This window comes from Podarcis tiliguerta (assembly GCF_965153285.1).
Source record: "Podarcis tiliguerta genome assembly, chromosome: 5".
NCBI lineage: Eukaryota > Metazoa > Chordata > Lepidosauria > Squamata > Lacertidae > Podarcis > Podarcis tiliguerta.
In genome coordinates, this window is record NC_139538.1 from 61,268,978 (window position 1) to 61,289,710 (window position 20,733).

General features: G+C 41.6%; 1 protein-coding gene across 1 annotated transcript in view; it reads left to right on the top strand.

Moving 5' to 3' along the window:
* The window catches only part of BTAF1 (B-TFIID TATA-box binding protein associated factor 1), a 43,054-nt gene continuing 22,321 nt past the window's right edge, over positions 1-20,733 (top strand). Inside the window, exons 1-14 of the mRNA XM_083443472.1 lie at positions 1-537; positions 11,093-11,216; positions 12,690-12,804; positions 13,181-13,327; positions 14,383-14,546; positions 14,961-15,097; positions 16,471-16,582; positions 16,701-16,769; positions 17,858-17,947; positions 18,384-18,479; positions 18,581-18,757; positions 19,660-19,800; positions 19,929-20,053; positions 20,258-20,378. Of these exons, the coding sequence (XP_083299598.1) occupies positions 524-537; positions 11,093-11,216; positions 12,690-12,804; positions 13,181-13,327; positions 14,383-14,546; positions 14,961-15,097; positions 16,471-16,582; positions 16,701-16,769; positions 17,858-17,947; positions 18,384-18,479; positions 18,581-18,757; positions 19,660-19,800; positions 19,929-20,053; positions 20,258-20,378 (1,632 nt within the window). The 5' untranslated portion in view covers positions 1-523. The remainder of the gene's footprint in view (positions 538-11,092; positions 11,217-12,689; positions 12,805-13,180; positions 13,328-14,382; positions 14,547-14,960; positions 15,098-16,470; positions 16,583-16,700; positions 16,770-17,857; positions 17,948-18,383; positions 18,480-18,580; positions 18,758-19,659; positions 19,801-19,928; positions 20,054-20,257; positions 20,379-20,733) is intronic.

A 20,733-nucleotide genomic window follows, 5' to 3' on the forward strand; every position in this document is an offset into this window, starting at 1 on the left:
TAAAACTACCGAGTCTTCCTTTCACCACCACCCCCATCCGGTTGGGCGAATGGTACTGCCCCGTAAGCATGGCCGCCGCCGCCGCCTCCTCAGCAGGCTCCACGAACTCCTCTCCGGCCCCTGCTTGTCCCCTCCCCCGCGCTTCTCTTCAGAGGACGCTTCCCATTGGCTGCGGTCTGGCGTCCATGCCAATCAGGAAGCGGCTTCCATGGAGGAAGGGAATAAATACAAGATGGCTGCTCATATAAAACCAGGCGTCGGGCTTCTCCCTGGTGATGGGAGAATAGAGGCTTTAATCCGCGCGGGTGGAGTTTCTGGTCGCTACTGCTCGTACAGGCGGCCGAAGGGAGGAGGGGGGCTCGAGCCGCCGCGGGCCGAAGCCTCGCCTAGTCGCCATCCCGCCCTCGGGCCGCGCCGCGCTTCCCGGAGGCCCAGGCTGGGGCCCTGTCCCCGCTCCTTCCTGCCAGCAGCGCGGTGGCTCCCTGCCTGCTCAGCCGGGCCTTAGCTCCGTCTCTCCTTCGCCATGGCCGTCTCCAGGTCGGTGTGAGGTGGTGGGGGGAGGCGTGAGCTGAGGGGGCAGACGGTCTCCTAAGAGGGTTTCCGCCTCGTTCTTCGTTTCATTGCTCTTTCCTCGGGTTGGTATAGTAGCCCGGGATATCGGCAGGCGCCTGCCTTTCTTACTCCGGAGGGACGCCTCGTGGGGAGCTGGCTGCTCATGGAGTCGTGGTAGGCAGGCGTCCCCCCCCCCTCGCTTTTACTGTTGCTATTATTTATTGAATTTATATACCGCCCTATACCCGGGATTCTAGAAGCTTTGTGGAGTCTAGAAGCAAGGATGAGTGCAGGCGAAAGGAGCTTGGGCCCTGCACACACACACACACACACACACACACCCTAAAGTTAGGGACTCCCGAAGCTTTAAGGGGGTCGGTGGGTGGTAGGTGTCAAACTTCATTTCAACGTAACTTTAAGTGAGTTTGAATAAAGAAGGGCCATGGAGAAATCTGATGACACCCACACACAATTATGGATAAACGAAAATGAATGAGATATGGATAAACGAAAATGAATGAGAAGTCATCAAGGCTGTTAGAGTTTCCCTTTCTGAATGTGTGTGCCTGTCTATGCATGGTGTGTGCACGGAGGCCTCCACTGTATACGAAGAAGCTGTGCATCATGCCCTTCCCAGTGTTTGAGCATCCTGGTGCATGAGGTTCCCACATAGTGAAGATGCTTTCACTGTAGTCTTAAACCAAATTAGGAACCTAGAAGCTGTTAACTTGTGGCCCATTATGTTCATTTGGTCAGTGTTTTATTTATCACAAGTTTTCTTCAGGTTATTCTTTCTGTTAAGCAGCAGTGCTGTTACCTTTCTTCATAAAAAGCTGATTTGAAAAACTTCTAGGAAATTGTCATATCCATCTAGTTGAGTATTTCCTACACCAGGGATGCAGAATATGTGGACTTTCAGCTGTTGCTGGACTAGAGTTCCTATTATCCCTGACTCTTGGTCATGCTGTCTGGGACTGATGATGTTGGACTATGACCAACACTGGGGGCAGGCACAGATTCTGTGTCTTTAGACTAATGACTGGTAGAAGCTCTCCAGGGTTTCAGACAGCCCTATTTGGAAATGGGTATTCTAGGGATTGAACCTGGGAACTGCATGTGAACCATGTGCTCAGCCTCTGTTATAGCCCTCACCGTTTTTCTGATCATGTAAATTAAAACCTAGCTGCCTTGTGCTACACTGGCTTGGCAATAACTAGTGAGCTTCTGCCAGCAGTTATTTACATAATTGTCTTGCTGTAACTTGTGACGACACTTCTTGTTTAGTCGTGTCCAGCTCTTCATGACCCCATGGACTAGAGCACGCCAGGCACTCCTGTCTTCCACTGCCTCCCGCAGTTTGGTCAAACTCATGCTGGTAGCTTCGAGAACACTGTCCAACCATCTCGTCCTCTGTTGTCCCCTTCTCCTTGTCCCCTCAATCTTTCCCAGCATCAGGGTATTTTCCAGGGAGTCTTCTCTTCTCATGAGGTGGCCAAAGTATTGCAGCCTCAACTTTCAGGATCTGTCCTTCCAGTGAGCACTCAGGGCTGATTTCCTTAAGAATGGATTGGTTTGATCTTCTTGCAGTCCATGGGACTCTCAAGAGACTCCTCCAGCACCATAATTCAAAAGCATCAATTCTTAGGCGATCAGCCTTCTTTATGGTCCAGCTCTCTCTTCCATACATCACTACTGGGAAAACCATAGCTTTAACTATACGGACCTTTGCCAGCAAGGTGATGTCTCTGCTTTTTAAGATGCTTTATAGAATCATGTAACTGGAGAGTTGGAAGGGACCACAAGAGTAACCTAGTCCAACCCCCAGCAATGTAGCAATTGCAACTAAAGAATCACCAAGAGATGGCCAATCAACCACTGTTGAACAGCTTTTACAGTCAGAAAGTTCTTCCTAGGTGGAACTTCCTTTCTTGTAAATTGAATCCATTGGTTCAGGTCCTAGCTTCTGGAGCATCAGAAAACAAGCTTGTTCCATCTTGCATGTGGCAGCTGTTCAGATCTTTGAAGATGGCTATCGTATCTCTTGTCTTTTTTCCAGGCTCAACATACCCAACTCCCTCAACTGTTCCTCTTAAAGTTTGGCTTGCAGAACCTTGATCCTCTTAGTCACCCTCCTCTGCAAGCATCCCAGCTTGTCAATATCCTTCTTAAATTGTGGTGCCTGGAACTGGACACAGTACTCTAGGTAGGGTCTGACCAAAGCAGAATAGAATGGTACTGTTACTTCCCTTGATCTGGACACTATACTTCTGTTGATGCAGCCTAGAATAGCATTAGCTTTTTTTACTGCTTCATCACACTAATGTTAAGCTTGTGTTCTGCTAGACTCCCAGATCCTTTTCACATAGCTCTCTAGTAGAGCATATGTTTTGCACAGAGAAGCAGCTTCATTTAAAGGAGTGTTTTTCAACCTTAGGCCCCCACATATCACATTATTAAGTTGTGGTTTAGTTATATACCATGTTTTGGCTCAAGGGCCACCTCAATCTGTGAGCAGCATATTAATACCAAAGGGTACAGTAAAAATACAATAGAAAACAATAGAAAATCACCAAATGTCCACCAATCACCTTGAGCTCATTGTTTTATCACAGAGCAGCTCCCCAGCATTCTAGCTCTGCTGTTGGACTACAGTCCTCATCATCCCCAGCCAACTTAGCCAGTGGTAAGCGGGGGGATGGTTGAAAGGATCTTTAGTAGCAAGTTGACAAAAGTCACTGGATATTTCAAATGTCTACTGCTAATTTATATTTGATTTTATCCTGTGAACCATCCTGAGATCTTGTGATGAAGGGCGGTATATAAATCTAATAAATAATAAAATATTCGTTAAACCTAGATCTTGCCCTCCCCCCCCCAAGGGTCCCCAGGGTAATATCAGCATACACAAAATAATATGCAGTAATTGTCTGTCATGATATTCCAATGTCTAGCTATCTGTATTCCCTTCCAAGGGCCTGCATAAACACAAACTTCTTCAAATTCCGCCTCAGTTTGGCAAATGAAGGTCTACCAGATCTCTCCCAGGAGAGAGTTCTAGAGGCAGGGTGCCACCACAGGGAAAGCCCTCTCTTGCATTCCCATCCTCCATGCCATCCATGGTGGTTTCATTATGAGAAGGGTCTCACCCCCTGGTTATATACATTGTTACTCAGGACATATAGAGAAAAGTACTTTTTCAGGTACTTGTGTCTCAAGTCGTAAAGGGCTTTGTACACTAGTACCAGCATCCTGAATTAGGCCTGGTACTGTGCTTTCACTGGCATTCAGTACAGTGCTTTCAAAATTGGGAGTGATGTACAATACTCTAGCAGCTGAACTCCCACATTCTGCACCAGCTGCACCTTCCAGATTGTTTTAAAGAGCAGCCCCACATAGAGCACATTGTAGTAATCTGTATGGGAGGTTATTGGAACATGGATCACTGAGGTCTAATTAAATTGTTCTAAGAAAGGCCATAGCTTGGCCAAGACACAACTGAAGTACGAAATAGTGGGCCCAAATAGTCATCTCAGGTCAAGGCAGTTTGTTTGTTTTCCCTACTTTCTGTAACCTGCCAGTAAAGGTCATTTGCAAATTAGAAGATGATAGGTCTGAGTTAATCATGATATTCTTAACATTATAAAGCAGGCATGGGGAGCCTTTGGGCCTCCAGATATTGCTGAACTGCAACTCCCATGACAGTTGGCCATACTGGCTTGGTCTGATGGGAGTTGTAGTCCAATGACATTAGGAGATCCATGGATTCGCAGTTTTAAAGCCACGATTTCCTGATGTGGTTGTACATGTTTTATACAAACATTAATGCTCACTAGCAGCTAAAGAAAAACAGTCCCTTCTCATTTGAAAGGTTGAATTGATTGTTCTGCGTCTTTTGCCCTAAGGTTTATAAGACATAAACCACTATCTTGTGCTGTTAGAAAATGAATGAGAGAAAAAATGAAGCTATATAAGATTTTTATTGTCTTAGTTATGAAGCACCTACAATTTTGTAAACAACAATAGGTCTGGGAAAGTGGTGTAGGAGTTTGAGCAATTAAACATCCAAAGAAGACAGGAAACCATGAAGTAGGGAACCTTGTGGTCAAAGTGATACAAAAATAGAAACTGAATAAAATTGACGTCTTTGCCAAACAAAAAAATCTAGCAGTTGTCTATGGACCTTGTTGATGGATTTTCCATCTCTTTCTGTTAGTAATCACAGGCATAAAAGAGTTTCCCCCTGTCGAAATGATGGCTCATATGTACCTCATACTGTACATGAAGATGCTATTTTTAAAAAAGCTGCAATTGTAGCATGAAATCACAAAGTAGCCACATCTTGATACAAATTCTTCAACTCATCCCTGCAAGTGTTGCATAAAGCACAAATTTTACATACTATGCAGAGAGAAACAAGTTTGCCAGCACAGAAACTACTGCCAACAGTTGCTGAGTAGCCAAACATGGTGCCCCAATAACAGCAGCATTCTTGGGTATAACGAGACCCCCTTCAGCAATTATCATTGTAGCTTGAAATTGAACCATTAGATTAATTTAATTACATCCCCATGTAAGGCCATTTAAAGCCATTCTAACACCTGGCAAAAAAAATTTGAAATGGTGAGCCTCTGTGTGGCTTGTACCTAGTTGTTCTTAAAATGACAGGTCCACACTGTCACTTGGTCTAATGAAAATATTCAGAGACTTCGTTGGGAGTTTTTAAAAAGGTCTTATGTTACTTTTGTTAGGCTTTTAGATGGAGGGAACAGTGTTACTGTAAAAGGAAATAATAAGACTTTAAAATGGAGCAAAAATGCAAGAGACAACTAAAATGTATTGTGGTTCAGCAAAAAATATTGGTTCTTATATGTGTGTTAAATAGTTTTATTTTTTCTTGTAGTTATCTAGAAAATACTTTGACTGGTGGTTGTCAACAAACTCATTAATTGCAAACATTGTTTTGTTAACTGTGGTCCAGAATGGGTAGACTTTGAAGAAAGCACTCACTGTGCCTTTTTGTGGTATAGGTGTGGGTTTTTGTTCTAGTCTATTCTATACATAGTAACACTATTTCACTAGAATTTTGCTTAACTTTATTATTTAATTTTCCAAATTAGTAGATTATCTGGATTTCTCGGTAAAAGTATTTAAAATGGTTTCACTATTGACATATTTATTCTGTTCCACTAGGAGCCATATTGAGAAAACCAAGGGTCAAAAATAAGTTAATTATGAATAGCAGTGTGTTCTTAAACTCTTCTTTAAGTAGGACTTGGTATTGTGGGAGCTCAAATCCACTGATTTGTATCTATTCTTCCCATGCCTGGAACAAAGATCATTGTCTTGGTTCTTGTTTCCCATTCTGTGTCCTGCTTCCTCTTGCTCAAGGACACCCTGAAACTGACTATGCCCAAATGCCTTGTGTGTGAAGTGATAGTGGATGGGAGTGGGAGGCAGGATATGGGAGCGGGAGGTAGGATAGATAGTTATCAAGTCTGTGATGGAATTGGTATTAATGGAAGAGTCTGAGTGCCCTCTCCCATGTGTCTCAGTCTTCTGGGAAAATCCTGTAATTTCATTGATGTATCACGCATAGAGATGTAAAAATTTCTATAATTTTTAAGCCATAAGGAAAAACATTTCTCCAAGTCCCCCCCCCCCCCCGAAATAACCAATTTTGGGGAAATTGAAATAGAAACAGTAACCATTTAAAATCAGGAAGAACTGGTTAAGTAACAGAAGAGTAGCAGTAAATGGGACAGTCTTTCTCTGATGGAGGGCTGTATGAAGTAGAGTTTTCCAACGATTGGTATTGGGGCCTATTCTTATTGATTTCTTCATAAATGAGGTGAGCAGTGGGGCAGCAAAGTTTGCTGATGATACTTAATAGTTCAGGGTGATTAAAACAAAAAGGGATTGCATGTTGAAGCAGAAAAACATTATTTTCACATATGCACTCACAGGGTCTGAACTGGCAGTGACTGACCAGGAATGAGATCTTGGGATCATAATGTATAGCTTGATGAATGCATTGACCCAGTGTGTAGCAGCTGTGAAAAAGGCAAATTCCATGCTGGGGACTATTAAGAAAGGAACTGAAAATAAAATACAATCATGCTGTTATACAAATGTATGGTGAAACCAATTTGGAAGTACTATGTACAGTTCTGGTCACTTCATTTCAATAATGATATTGTAGAGTTGGAAAAGTTTCAGAAAAGGGCAACAAAATGATCCAGGGGGTGGAAGAAAGGTTGCAAGCATTTGGAGCTTCTTAGTTTGGAGAAAAGTCAAGTAAGTGTGGCGTGATTGAAGTCTGTTAAATTAAGCATTGTTGCACTAGAACTCAGGGATATCAGTTAAAGCTCACTGTTGGAAGATTCAGGACAGCCGTGGAGGTAATAATAATAATAATAATAATAATAATAATAAATTTTATTTGTATCCCGTCCTCCCCAGCCAAAGCCGGGCTCAGGGCGGCTAACAACAATAAAACAGTACAACAGTACAACACAACACTCTAAAATCATTCATTATAAAATTAATTCAAATCAAACCAATGGCAACCATTGGGCCAGAGCTCCGTGAATATTGCCGAAGGAGGGAGTCAGGCTGTGCCCTGGCCAAAGGCCTGGTGGAACAACTCTGTCTTGCAGGCCCTGCGGAAAGATGTCAAGTCCCGCAAGGCCCTAGTCTCTTGTGACAGAGTGTTCCACCAGATCGGAGCCATAGCCAAAAAAGCCCTGGCTCTAGTTGAGGCCAGCCTAACCTCTCTGTGGCCTGGGACCTTCGAGATGTTTTTATTTGAAGACCGTTAGTTTCTCTGTGGGACATACCAGGAGAGGCGGTCCCATAGGTACGAGGGTCCTAGGCCGTATAGGGCTTTAAAGGTTAAAACCAGCACCTTAAGCATGATTCTGTACTCCACCGGGAGCCAGTGCAGCTGGTATAGCACCGGGTGAATGTGATCTCGCAGCGAGGACCCCGTAAAGAGTCCCGCTGCAGCATTCTGCGCCCGCTGGAGTTTCTGGCTCAGTCTCAAGGGCAGCCCCACGTAGAGCGAGTTACAACAATCCAGTCTGGAGGTGACCGTCACGTGGACCACAGTGGCTAGGTCAGGGGCGAGAGAGGTAAGGAGCCAACTGCTTAGCTTGGCAGAGATGGAAAAATGCCGCCTTTGTTATAGCTGCAATCTGCGCCTCCATGGAAAGGGAGGTGTCAAAGATTACACCCAAACTCTTAACTGACGGTGCTGGCACTAATTGTGCCCCCGCAAGAGATGGGAGTTGCCCCCCCCCAATCCCATATCGTCCCATCCCAGCCACAGGACCTCTGTCTTCGAAGGATTTAGCTTCAACCGGCTCCCACGTAACCATCCAGCCACAGCTTCCAAACATCTGGTCAGTGTGTCTGGGGCCGAGTCAGGATGGCCATCCATCAACAGATAGAGTTGGGTGTCATCAGCATACTGATGGCAACCCAGCCCAAAACTCCGGACAAGCTGGGCGAGGGGGCGCATAAAGATGTTGAAAAGCATCTGGGAGAGTATCGCACCCTGAGGTACTCCACACACCAAGGAGTGGCGCGATGACAATTCTCCCCCAAGCGCCACCCTCTGTCCCCGACCGGAGAGAAACGAGCACAGCCATTGAAGGACTGTGCCCTGGATCCCCACGTCGGCAAGGCGGTGGTCCAGGAGTTCGTGATCGACCATGTCAAAAGCTGCTGACAGATCTAGAAGAATCAGCAGCCCCGACCCGCCTCGATCCAGCTGTCTATTATTATTATTATTATTATTATTATTATTATTATTATTATTATTATTATATTTATACCCCGCCCATCTGACTGGGTGTCCCCAGCCACTCTGGGTGGCTTCCAACTGAATAGTAAAAACAATACAGCATCAGACATTAAAAACTTCGCTAAAGAGGGATGCCTTCAGTTGTCTTTTAAAAGTAAAATAATTGTTTATTGCCTTGACATCTGCTGGGAGGGCGTTCCACAGGGCAGACGCCACTACCGAGAAGGCCCTCTGCCTGGTTCCCTGTAACCTTACTTCTCGCAATGAGGGAACCGCCAGAAGGCCCTCGGCGCTGGATCTTAGTTTCTGGGCTGAACGATGGGGGTGGAGACGCTCCTTCAGGTATACAGGACTGGGGCCGTTTAGGGCTTTAAAGGTCAGCACCAACACTTTGAATTGTGCTCGGACAGTGGAAACTAATCCTGATAGATGTGTTCTACCTCCTCTGTCAGAGGCTGCATGCTTCTTCTGAACACCAGTTGCTGGAAACCACAGGAGGGGAGAGCTTTGTTGCACTCAAGGGTCCCTCTTGTGGGCTTCCCATAGGCATCTGATTAGCTAGATTAGTCCTACACACGTTTACTCAGAATGCCCATTTTGTTTAGCGGCACTTAGTTCCACTAAAAGGAAGATTGCAGCCTCGAAACTATAGCACTTTACATTACAGTCCTGTGCATGTCTATTCAGAAGTAATTAGTATTGAATTCAGTGGGGCTTATATTCCCAGACACTTCTGAATAGACATGCATAGGATTGTACTGTTTGGTAGCAGTGTGACAAGCATTTGAGGAATAGATGAAAAGGTCATCCACAAGCGAGGGGGCAACTCAAAAGGACATCAGATGCAGTGCACTTGCTTCTGGTATCTCAAAACTAGTTCACAACTTACCTGATGGAGACAACAATTCATAAGAAAGCAAAGGCCTTGTGTGATATTCTCATGAAGGTTGCAGCACTTTCTAGTTGCAGAAATACAGAATGATTTGTGTATTGCATATGTCTACAGTATGGATAGGAGTTCTCAATCTCTATTCCTGTAATTGTTGCACAGTGAGGACTCCTATACATGGCAGAATGTTTCTTCTGACATGGGATTACACGAATCTGAGATATTTTTTGGAGACCCTCATCTGAGTATCCCAACCAGCAGAAACTTGGAAAGTAGCAGCAAGGAAGAGGCTTTTCAGTGTTTTCCCTTCCTTTTCTGGAATGCTTTCCCTAGTGAAACTCACCTTATGCCTACATTCATATTTTTGGCAAAGTCTTTCCTTTTCTCTTAGGCATTTGATTGTTGATGTCTTTGTCATTGTTGGTGTTTCAGCTGGCGAAAGTCTTAGTAATTGTGATTTTATATAAAGTTGGAGGGGGGTGGAGTTTCTTTCTGTTGGCTTTATAATTAAGTCTACGATTGTTTTTAGCCCTTGTATTTTTAAATGTTAAGGTGCTATGACATTTTTTGTAGTAGGCATCTAACAAATGAAATAATGTGGGGTGGTATACAAAACATGCTGCAGTAATGCTTTTAGTTTTACCCTTGCAGGTCAGGGTGACTAGAAACATATTCCATAAAGAGTGAAAGGTGAGAGTTTGTCTTACAAGATCATCATCAAAGAAAGAAGCCCCAAGCTGGCTGGATCATATGTGCACATTTGCTTAACAGCATGCTTATAGGATTTATCCATTTTTGAGACCCCTATGGCAGAATTCTTAAAGAGGCATGCTAGAAAATTAAACTGGAAAATGACATTCAAATGTAGACTTACAAATAATACTTACTTGGATTCCTTATCTCTGTACTACAGTAAGCCCACAAATTACGTGGAGTTTACGTTCTGGGCATCATGCCTCAAACCAAAATTGTGTATAGTCAAAACACATTTGGTGGAATGGTGGGAGGGATTGCAAAGGTCTTTTTTCACAGACGCGTCCTACCCCACACTTTTAAAAAAGTTGCCTAGCATGTAAAGCTAACATACACAAGTTAAATGTGCATATGTTGCAGGCTGTACTTAGTTATAAGTATTTTAAGTTAAGTAGTCCATCATTGAGCCAAGCTCTGCTCAAGTAGCCATATAGGATAGGTGCTATGCTAAAAATGACTGTAAAATAAGTTTACTACATAGTAAAAAAAAGAAGTGAGAATCGGCTTACAAATAGAGGCAGAGAGAAGATACAACAAACCTGGTAGCCACAACTTGCTCTACAAAGTAGTATACTGGGTAGTTTGCTTTACGCAGATTGTGAAGTTCTTTGTACAGTATTTCAATTCACACAGTCAAGGATAATGAGTAAAAATGTTCAGAGACAGCATACCTTGTTTGAAGTCAAGCTGATGTTAAAGATCTGGATGTCTGTATGGTTACATTTCACTGTGACAGAAATGTGACTGAATCCGAATTTATTCTAGTCTGGGGCAGTCAACCTGGTCCCTACTGCCCACTAGTGGGTGTTTCAGGATTCCAGGTGGGTTGTAGGGGTTCCAAGGCACATGTTACTGCAGCACTGGTGGGCGGTAAGGAAATTTTACCATCAAGAAAGATGCATTAGTGGGCAGTAGGTATAAAAAGGTTGACTACCCCTGGTCTAGTCCCATAGTATTTAAACTCCTTTTTTAATATAGTCAGTGCAGTGCACTGTAATTAGCTATCTAGTCATGTGATCTTTAGAAGATAGGTTGCCTCAAAATTTGCAGATACATCTTTTAAATATTTATTTTCATTTTGTCATCCATACTAGGCTTGATCGTCTCTTTATCTTACTGGACACTGGCACAACACCAGTCACAAGGAAAGCAGCTGCACAACAACTTGGGGAGGTTGTGAAACTTCATCCACATGAACTACATAATCTCTTAGCTAAAGTAAGCATTTTGTTAATATTTGATAATGTTGGAGCCAGGATTAGGTAGTACAGGGGGAGGGGCACCACCAATAGACTTGGTAACCCCTCAGCTGCTGTGTACCAGGATGAGGGGGCAGAAGTTGCTCAGGTTCACCTCTGGGACTGCTGGATTGATTCTGCCAACACACCAACACCTTCCTGACCTTGCTGCCACCCTGCCCTCCCCCATACTGGTGTATGGCAACAATATCAGTGCTGGAAAGCCTGTTCTGCAGTAGCACCGCTCTCCATTAGCCTCTTATAGTTGGAGGTATTCCTTGTCATCAAAATGAGCCATATGTGAATTTCTGTAACCTGGTGATGGTGGAAGGCCTTAAGTTAGAATCAGTTGAATAATACCGAAATACATTTAATGGTGTATTTTGTTAATTTATTTAATAGAACACTTTGATAGCATATAAGTCTGTGTTAGAATTCTGTATTTCCAGGGCAATCCTGTATATGTCTGCTGTGAATAAAGTTTTAGTAATGTAGCTTATTCCCAAGAGTGTGGGTGTATGATTGCGGCTTTAATTGATAAAGCCTCTCTGCATAGGGGCTGTTTGTTATGATACTAGTCGTAAAACACTTTTTTAGGGAAGATCATTACTGAAAATCCACAGAATTTATTTTTTGTGGAACACAATTATTTAGTTCCTCCATGGCATTTTTATAAAAATAACAGAAGTAAGTTCGACATATTGCAGACTTTTTGTAAATGGGCTGTCCAGCCTCTGTGCCACCCTTGCTTCTGTCCTGTGATAGGTTAAGGAAGTGACTTAACATTGTCAGTTTCTGATAATCACAAGTGGCTAGAGTGCTATTGTACTCTGTCCCTTCTTTTGGACTTAGAGGGGTCTAGTTGGCCACTGTAACAACAGGATGCTAGACTAAATGGGCCACTGGCTGATCCAGCAGATTCTTAAGTTCTTACTTAATATCCTCTGTAGAAACAGATGGTTTCAGGAAGAGCTGAGATGCAGAGAGCCTCATGCTGTTGAGCTATTTTTGAGTAAAAATAGCTATTAAATCCTTAAATTTGTTAATCTAGTGTTCTGTGTAAGTAGCAACCCTATGAATTTCTGGAAGAAAAGAAAATTATGTCAAAAGTGTCCACATTTTTTTTTAAAAAAGCTAGTTGAACCAGACCATTGCTTAACATGTATATATCAAAAAGTGTGTGTGTGTGTGTGTGTGTGTGTAGTCATTTATAAACTACTAATAATTTTTTTCAAAGCAAGTGATATATAACAGAAGTAAACTTGATAGGCTATTGGGATGTAAAGATAATGGTGATCTGCGTTTGATGACCTTCTATTTCAATGACTAGCTTTTAATCAATCATACTTTATAAGCTCTTGAGTGTTGTCCAGAATATTTGGTGGCTGCTGAATTTAATTACATCTGTTTGGAAACAAAGAGCATAATGAATTCATTTTTGAACTTCTTAAAGGTATTGATACACTTAAGGAGTACAAACTGGGATACCCGCATTGCAGCTGGACAAGCTGTGGAAGCAATAGTGAAAAATGTACCAGAATGGAACCCAACTCCACGACCAAAGCAAGGTGATCCCAAGAGAACTAAAAGTATTACTGTGAAGTGGGCTGGGGAAACCCAGCCAGATGGGCGGGGTATAAATAATAAATTATTATTATATAAGTACATTTTTGTTAAACCTTGTGTGCAGCCATCTTTCTAAACCTGCTTTGCAACATTGTATGTTTGGTTATTAACAACAACAACAAAAGTCATAATGGAACACAATTTCCCCCTCCCTACTATGAAGTACTTTATGTGGCTGTTACCTATTCTTTCACTTTGCTTAGACATATGTAAAGCTTCAACCCATTAGTGAAACGACATTGAATGGCAGTTGTATATTTTTGAACCAGTTACTTCAGCACTAATCTCATTCTAAGTTTTTTGTTAACCTTTACCTAGAACATGGCTGCGAAAGTCCAGTGGAAGAATCCTCTGCCTCTGATCGGTTGCGTTTTGACCGATTTGATATCTGCCGACTTCTAAAGCACGGTGCTTCTCTTCTTGGGTCTGCTGGTGCAGAATTTGAGGTTCAAGATGACACATCTGGTACTTGCTCCTTTAATACATTAACTGTGCCACATACTTCAGCTACATTGTTTTCATTGTGTCACCTTTCGTTATCTCAAATCATTAAAAATATTTTATAGTCTCTGCATTTTTGTGATTAAATATGTCTACTCATGTTTTACAACTGGTACATCAGATTTATGAAATAGAATCTGTTTATTTAACTACATTAGATACAATGGTGCAGTTCAGATGTAATGCTAAACCAAAGTATGTCTTAGCATGAACAAGCAAACAGATGGAGAGAAGATCACACCCACTGTGTTCCTCTCGGACCTGCTGTTGCACTAGAGGGTAAACAATGGTTTGGCTTTGCACTACAGCCAAACCTGAGCTCATGACAAACCATAAGCCTGGGTTAGTTCAATACTAAGCCAAGCCATGGGTAGCCCACCTGCAGAAGGACTAATGGAGGAGAGCAGCAATAACAATATTCACTCTGGGAAATTTGCATTGGCTTAGTGTTAGATGCGAATTGTATCACTCCTTCCACATTTGTTAGCTAAGTCCATGAAAGAATTCACACAATATCATTGTGGGGTGTGGGTGATACCCAACCAAGCCATATTAAGATCTGAAATGTCTAAAATTGGAGCTCTTCCTATATTCTTATGGCTCTTGCACTGTTTCTCAGTTTGGTCCCGGAATTATTGCTCATGTGTTTTTAGTTTATAAGCCATACCTATAAAAACAATCTGAAGTGTTGAAAATGTCTATATAGCAGCACTTCTAAAGAGGCAGAAATTTACCTCTTACACCATGTTGCAGATGGCAATAGCAAAAATGAAATATTTTAAATAGCATATTAATATATAAATGTGCATTTTTATGTCTAAACCAAACTTTCTATACTAGTCAAGATGACGTTACATACTTCAGACACAAAGTGTGGCAATGAAGAGTATATATTCAAAGAAGCGGAGAAATAGAAGTTATTCCTCAGTAAAGGTTCTGCTTCTAGATTTAAAATGTGCTTAGTGCTTTCATGTTAGTAAAGGCAAAGCATGCGATTAAAGACTGTTTTACTTTTGAAGGTGAAGTTGATCCCAAAGAGAGAATAGCACGACAGAGGAAGCTGCTCCAGAAGAAGCTTGGCCTTGATATGGGGGCTGCCATTGGAATGAACACAGAAGACCTGTTCAATGATGAGGATTTGGACTACACTCCTACTTCATCATTTTTTGTTCACAAACAACCTGTAGGTAAAATTTCAGACTGTTTGACTGCAAAGACTCAATATAACGTTGTAAACAATTAAGTTTCAAACACTATGTCATAACTTCAACTTTAGGAAAATAGATCACACAGTAATTGACGGAGGATGATATTGAAAGTTTAAGGTGAGGGGGGAGGTCTGTCATCCTTTAAATTTCAGATAGAAGCTACTTTTACTTACCCAAAGTGGTCCTGAATTTCCAGTTGTTACCACTTCAGCCATACATGCCCCGTGTTGCACTCCTCAAAGAATCCCTTGCTCCTCAGAAGTGATGCTGGGTACAAGAGGCTACAGAAAGGAGGCAGTTGCATGAAATACATTTTGTGTGAGTGGAACTCAAATCATGTTTATCTGGATCTAAGCCAGAGTAGCCAATAAACCTTTGTATCTTTCCAGACTCTTCAAGCTGCTGAGTTGATTGATTCAGAATTTCGAGCTGGTATGAGTAGCAGGCAGAAAAATAAAGCTAAAAGAATGGCCAAGTTATTTGCGAAGCAGAAGTCAAGAGATGCAGTAGAAACCAACGAGAAGAGGTACTGTATCAATTTGAACTTACTTACCATTATAATAGGACGCGGGTGGCACTGTGGTCTAAACCACAGAGCCTAGGGCTTGCCGATCAGAAGGCCAGCAGTTCAAATCCCCATGATGGGGTGAGCTCCCGTTGCTCATTCCTTTCTCCTGCCAACCCAGCAGTTTGAAAGCACGTCAAAGGGCAAGTAGCTAAATAGGTACTGCTCCGGTGGGAAGGTAAACGGTGTTTCCGTGTGCTGCTCTGGTTCGCCAGAAGCGGCTTAGTCATGCTGGCCACATGATCTGGAAGCTGTACGCTGGCTCCCTTGGCCAATAAAGCAAGATGAGCACCGCAACCCTGAGTCATCCACGACTGGACCTAACGGTCAGGGGTCCCTTTACCTTTACCTTTGCCATCATAATAAAATACTTTAAAACAGCCCGCTTCAACCCTGATGCCTTCCAGATGTTTTCAACTAGAGTTCCCATCAGCCCCAGCCAGAAAGAGCAATTTTCATGGATAATATAAGTTGTAGTCCAAAACAATCAAGAGGGCACCAAGCTTGGAAGATTGATTTACAAAAGTACATCAGTATAGACATACTAAAACTCTATTTCTCAATTTCTGGAGTGGCATTCCGGAGTGAATGCCATTGATCATGAGGCCAAAACAGCACTTTTTGTGTGTACAAGGAAGGTATCTACAAGCTTGAGGAAACCCTAAGGTTTGCGCGAATGCAAAAACCCTAAAAACAGCTCTTAAGATGGCAGAACATTCTTAATAGCCACAGAATGCTGATATGACGGGCGGAGGAATGGAGTATCCTGGGAAAGTTGCCTAGCTGAAATCCTGAAAGAGTACTCTACAGTGCAACAAGTTGTCTTATTAGTTCCTTTTCAGTACTCCCAGTGCCATGTGTATATCTTGAACCTTGTCATTCCATTCCATTCCATTGCAAGATTGGTTGGTTAGATATAGATAAGACTGTTTTCCATCTAACTGTCCTGCATCCTTTGCATTAAAGAGGATGTATCCCTTTGTTTCTGTCTATGATTTATAGCTATCCTAGCAGCTGCCTACAAGTTGATAATGGAATTTTTTATTTCATGTAGTAAAATAATACCAAGGAATCTAGTGATAAATCAAAGCCAATCTTTTTTCTTATATTTTCAAATATAATACTGTAAGTTTCTGATTTGGAAGCATTCCCATTCAATATTATATTTGCACCTGCATGCCCAAATTTTCCAATAGTTGCTCTGTTAGGGGTCTTAGACACTTTCATTTAAAATCGTCAATCTTTAAATGCTAATAGTGAGTACAGTAACTTATGTGACAAGTAACTATTCTGTCAAGCAATTGGGTACTTAAACATTTCATTGTTCTTTCTAGCAATGATAGCACTGATGGTGAGCCTGATGAAAAGAGAAGAAAAATTGCAAATGTTATCATCAGTCAACCTGCAACCGACTCCAGACTTTTGGTAGAGAATATGCCAGAAGAGGTAGAGTATACCCTCATAAAAATATGAATTGACAGCAAAATCCAACCTCAATAACTTTGTCCAGTGATTCAGTTGGTGACAGTGCTAATAGTCCGTATTATTTATGTCTCTCTTTTAGACCAATGAATGGCCCCTGGAGAGTTTTTGTGAAGAAGTGTGCAATGATCTCTTTAACCCATCATGGGAGGTAAATAATAATAATCTTGCTGTCTTTAGTTATATTGGGTTGAAAAGAATAGACACTTTCAAGATTAAGTTTGGGGCAGTTTTTCTAATCATTTTGTTTTCAATTTATAAGTTATTTGTATTGACACTAACAAATAGTTCAGAGCATGCCATTAATTCAGTTCTATTCATTCTGTGCAATTCTAACCATTTTAAGGTAACTTGACATTCAAGACCACTGATGCCCTTTTCATGCATTGGATACAGTGGGACAATTGTGTAGGCTTTCGTACAGAGATGGGGGGGACCTTTGCCCCCTCAAGCTCTACATTCCCTTCAGGGTGAAATGGACCATGGCATATCAAGGTCTGTGTGCTTTTAATGCAGGCAGGTCCCACTATCCAAATGCTCGTTACACAAAAATTCACTTGCCCAAACATGAGTTATTAGTACCCAACCTCACTATAAAAGGTAAAGGGACCCGTGACCATTAGGTCCAGTCGGCGCTCATCTCGCTTTATTGGCCGAAGGAGCCGGCGTACAGCTTCTGGGTCATGTGGCCAGCATGACTAAGCTGCTTCTGGCGAACCAGAGCAGCACATGGAAATGCCATTTACCTTCCCGCCAGAGCGGTACCTATTTATCTACTTGCACTTTGATGTGCTTTCGAACTGCTAGGTTGGCAGGACAACCTCACTATACACACCACCAATTCAGTTATCCAAACAGCCAGACCTGTGTGTAGTACTGTAAGCAAACAAGCAGTTTAACAAGGCTTACTTTTTGTGGTCTGTGGGAGGTGTTTTCCAGAACCATCTGAGAGAGGAGGAAGTGGGGGAGACTGAACAAATAAGAGAGCATTTTTTCCTTCCTGGTTTGTCTTTTGCAAGATTTCAGAGGGTTTACATAAATTGTTTCATCATTTTGGGATCAAAATTCTGTGGTTGGGAACACATTAGAAATTTCCCCATAGGAATCAATGGAAATTGTCAACAAATGATTTCCTGAGAATGCATTGTTTGGATAGTGAGACCTGCATGTATGTAAATAAATCTTGTGTCATGAAACCTCTTCTTAAACTGCTAGAAACTTAATCTGTTTTGTGTTTAGATCCGGCATGGTGCAGGTGTTGGACTAAGAGAGGTACTTAAAGCTCATGGAAAAAGTGGGGGTAAAATAGGAGACAGCACTATAGAAGAGGTAAGATCAATATGCAAACCTAGATAATTCATTGTGAGCATTTGTACATTCAGCTGTAGTGCAGAGTTCTCAGCTGTTCTTTTGTTATAAAAATAATGAAGTGTTGAGAGAGGTTGCTACAGAAAGCACTGTCATTTCCTGGCACCATCATTATCTACTTTTTGGCACCAGGCAAAAATGTTTTGTTTTGTTTTTATTTTCAGAGTTTTGGGTTTATCTTGGCTCTTTCCTTGCCTTTTTTTGTAAGGTGGGTTATATTAGACCTGCCTTTTGTTTGTTTTAAATTTTTATTGTGTTCTGGTTTTTATATTTAGTTTTAATGTTGGAACTATATAGTAAGTCACTTTTAGTTAACTTTTTGTCAGGAAACGACTAAAAATGTAAGTAACAATCTTGAATATTTCACCTTTTCAAAATTTACCTTTTTCCTAAACAGATGACTCAACAACACCAAGACTGGCTGGAAGACTTGGCTATCAGGCTTCTTTGTGTGTTTGCATTAGACAGATTTGGTGATTTTGTTTCAGATGAAGTAAGTATCAATCTTTGACGCCTTAATTTGCATATGGGGCTCAGTTTTCTGATGCCTTTGTTTTATTACTCTGGGTGTGTTTATTTCCCTTTAAACCTTAGGTTGTGGCACCAGTACGAGAGACTTGTGCTCAGACTTTGGGCGTAGTGCTGAAGTACATGAACGAGAGTGGAGTTCATAAAACTGTGGCTATCTTGCTAAAATTACTGGCACAGGAGCAGTGGGAAGTGAGACATGGTGGCCTGCTGGGGATCAAGTATGCTTTGGCAGTGCGTCAGGTAATTGGTTTTAAATCTTCAAGGTGCTATTGTTTCTTCTTTGATTTCAAAGTCTTGGCTGCTGTATAAAGTGGCACTGTGCCAACATGTGCAATGTGTATGTGAATATCTCTACTGAGCGGTTTGTGGGCCTTTCCTGCCCTGATCAGTACCCACCAGGAGGATGGGGTTTGTTTTGGCTTAGAAATGTGTTCTTTGATGATAAGACTAGGTAATGCTTCCTTCATTGTTAATAATAATAATAATAATAATAATAATAATAATAATAATAATGGAACTCTCAGCGTAGTGTTGGTGTATACTTCACCCCTTAAGACAGAAATAGAAAGGTTCCCCACTTTGAGAGGTGGGCAGAAAAATGTTCCTTTATTGTTTCCCACATGCACATCTCCAGGATACTTACTATAGGATGTTAGGAACTCCAGCAGGCCAATGCTCCCTCCCCACTTTTTCTTTTTATCCAGCTGTCACCCTAACATACCATGTCCCAACCGTAGATATTATTCATAGACTCACACAGTCTGCCTGAGCATTGGCCCCTTGGTCTCTCCTTGTTGAGCTCAAATTTCCATCAGAATTCTGTTGTTCCTGGGAGTTTGCAGGTATTTGTCACCCTGTTCTGTTGTTTTGTTTTGTTTTCTTAGTGTTCTTGTGACTTGCATACTTCTGTGTACCTAGAGAATATTGTGTGTATGTTGAAACTATTACCTTATATTTTGAGTGACTCCATTTCAGACTGATAGACACTCGGCTTACTTGTGTCTGCTGTTAGGCAGAATGATGCTAAATTACCTAAAGGGAAAATAGTCTATGTGTGCTTGAAAAGGAACAGTCATCCTGCCTGCAGGCTTAGAATTTGCTTTGACCGTTGATCTTCAGCTTAAGGATTCTTGCTTTTGCAGGACTTAATTGAGACTTTATTGCCTAAAGTATTGCCTGCCATAACTGAAGGTCTGCAAGACTTGGATGATGACGTTAGAGCTGTTGCTGCAGCATCTTTAGTACCAGTTGTGGAAAGCCTTGTGCATCTTCAGCCACAGAATGTAAGTAGAGCACACCAACACTTAAATGTTTTGTTACCCTTCTGAAGGAAAAACCAAGTCTTAGGAATCCATGTTTTATGAAACTCTCTTCACCTCATGTATTTTTCATCTCTGTGTCTATAATCTAGGTTCCCTTTATTCTTAATGTACTTTGGGATGCACTCCTGGAACTAGACGATCTAACAGCTTCCACAAATAGCATTATGACCCTTCTTTCATCCCTTTTGACGTATTCTCAGGTCCGAAAATGCAGGTAATTTAATTCTTTTCACAATTTTAATTTTTATGTAAAAATACACTGTTTTCAAAATACCTTGTCTTAAGAATATATAAAACGAATTCTACTTGTCAGCATACCTACACAGCAGCACTGATTTTGCTTTATAAATTTATATGAATACAAACGAATATGAATTACAATGTGATCTTCTTCTTTTTCCTTCCACACGTACCTCAGTATTCAGCAATCACTCACAGTTCTCGTACCACGTGTGTGGCCATTCCTACATCATACAATATCATCTGTTCGAAAAGCAGCATTAGAAACTTTGTTTACCCTATTATCTACAGAGGATCAGGTGAGAGTTATTTACCTTCTAGTGGTCTTCTGGACATTGGTGGACCCTTTCTAATCTATCAGTTACTTCTTTGTTCATCTTCTCATTTTCCCTTGCTTTTAAAAGTCTCCCCCTATTTTTTTTAAGTTGGTTCAAAAGGGTTAGTATTTTATTGGATAAAAATACATTGATGTGGAGTTTTTGCCTTTCCAGTATGGCTTGCCGGGAGTGGGGAGAGTTGACCCTCCAACTGTATGAGAACTAATTTGTAAACTTCTACCACTCACACATACTGTGTGTATAGCACACTCAAGTGAGAAAGGAATTACTTTTGCTTGCTCTCTTAAACAGTAGCTATATTGCTTTATTGTCCTAA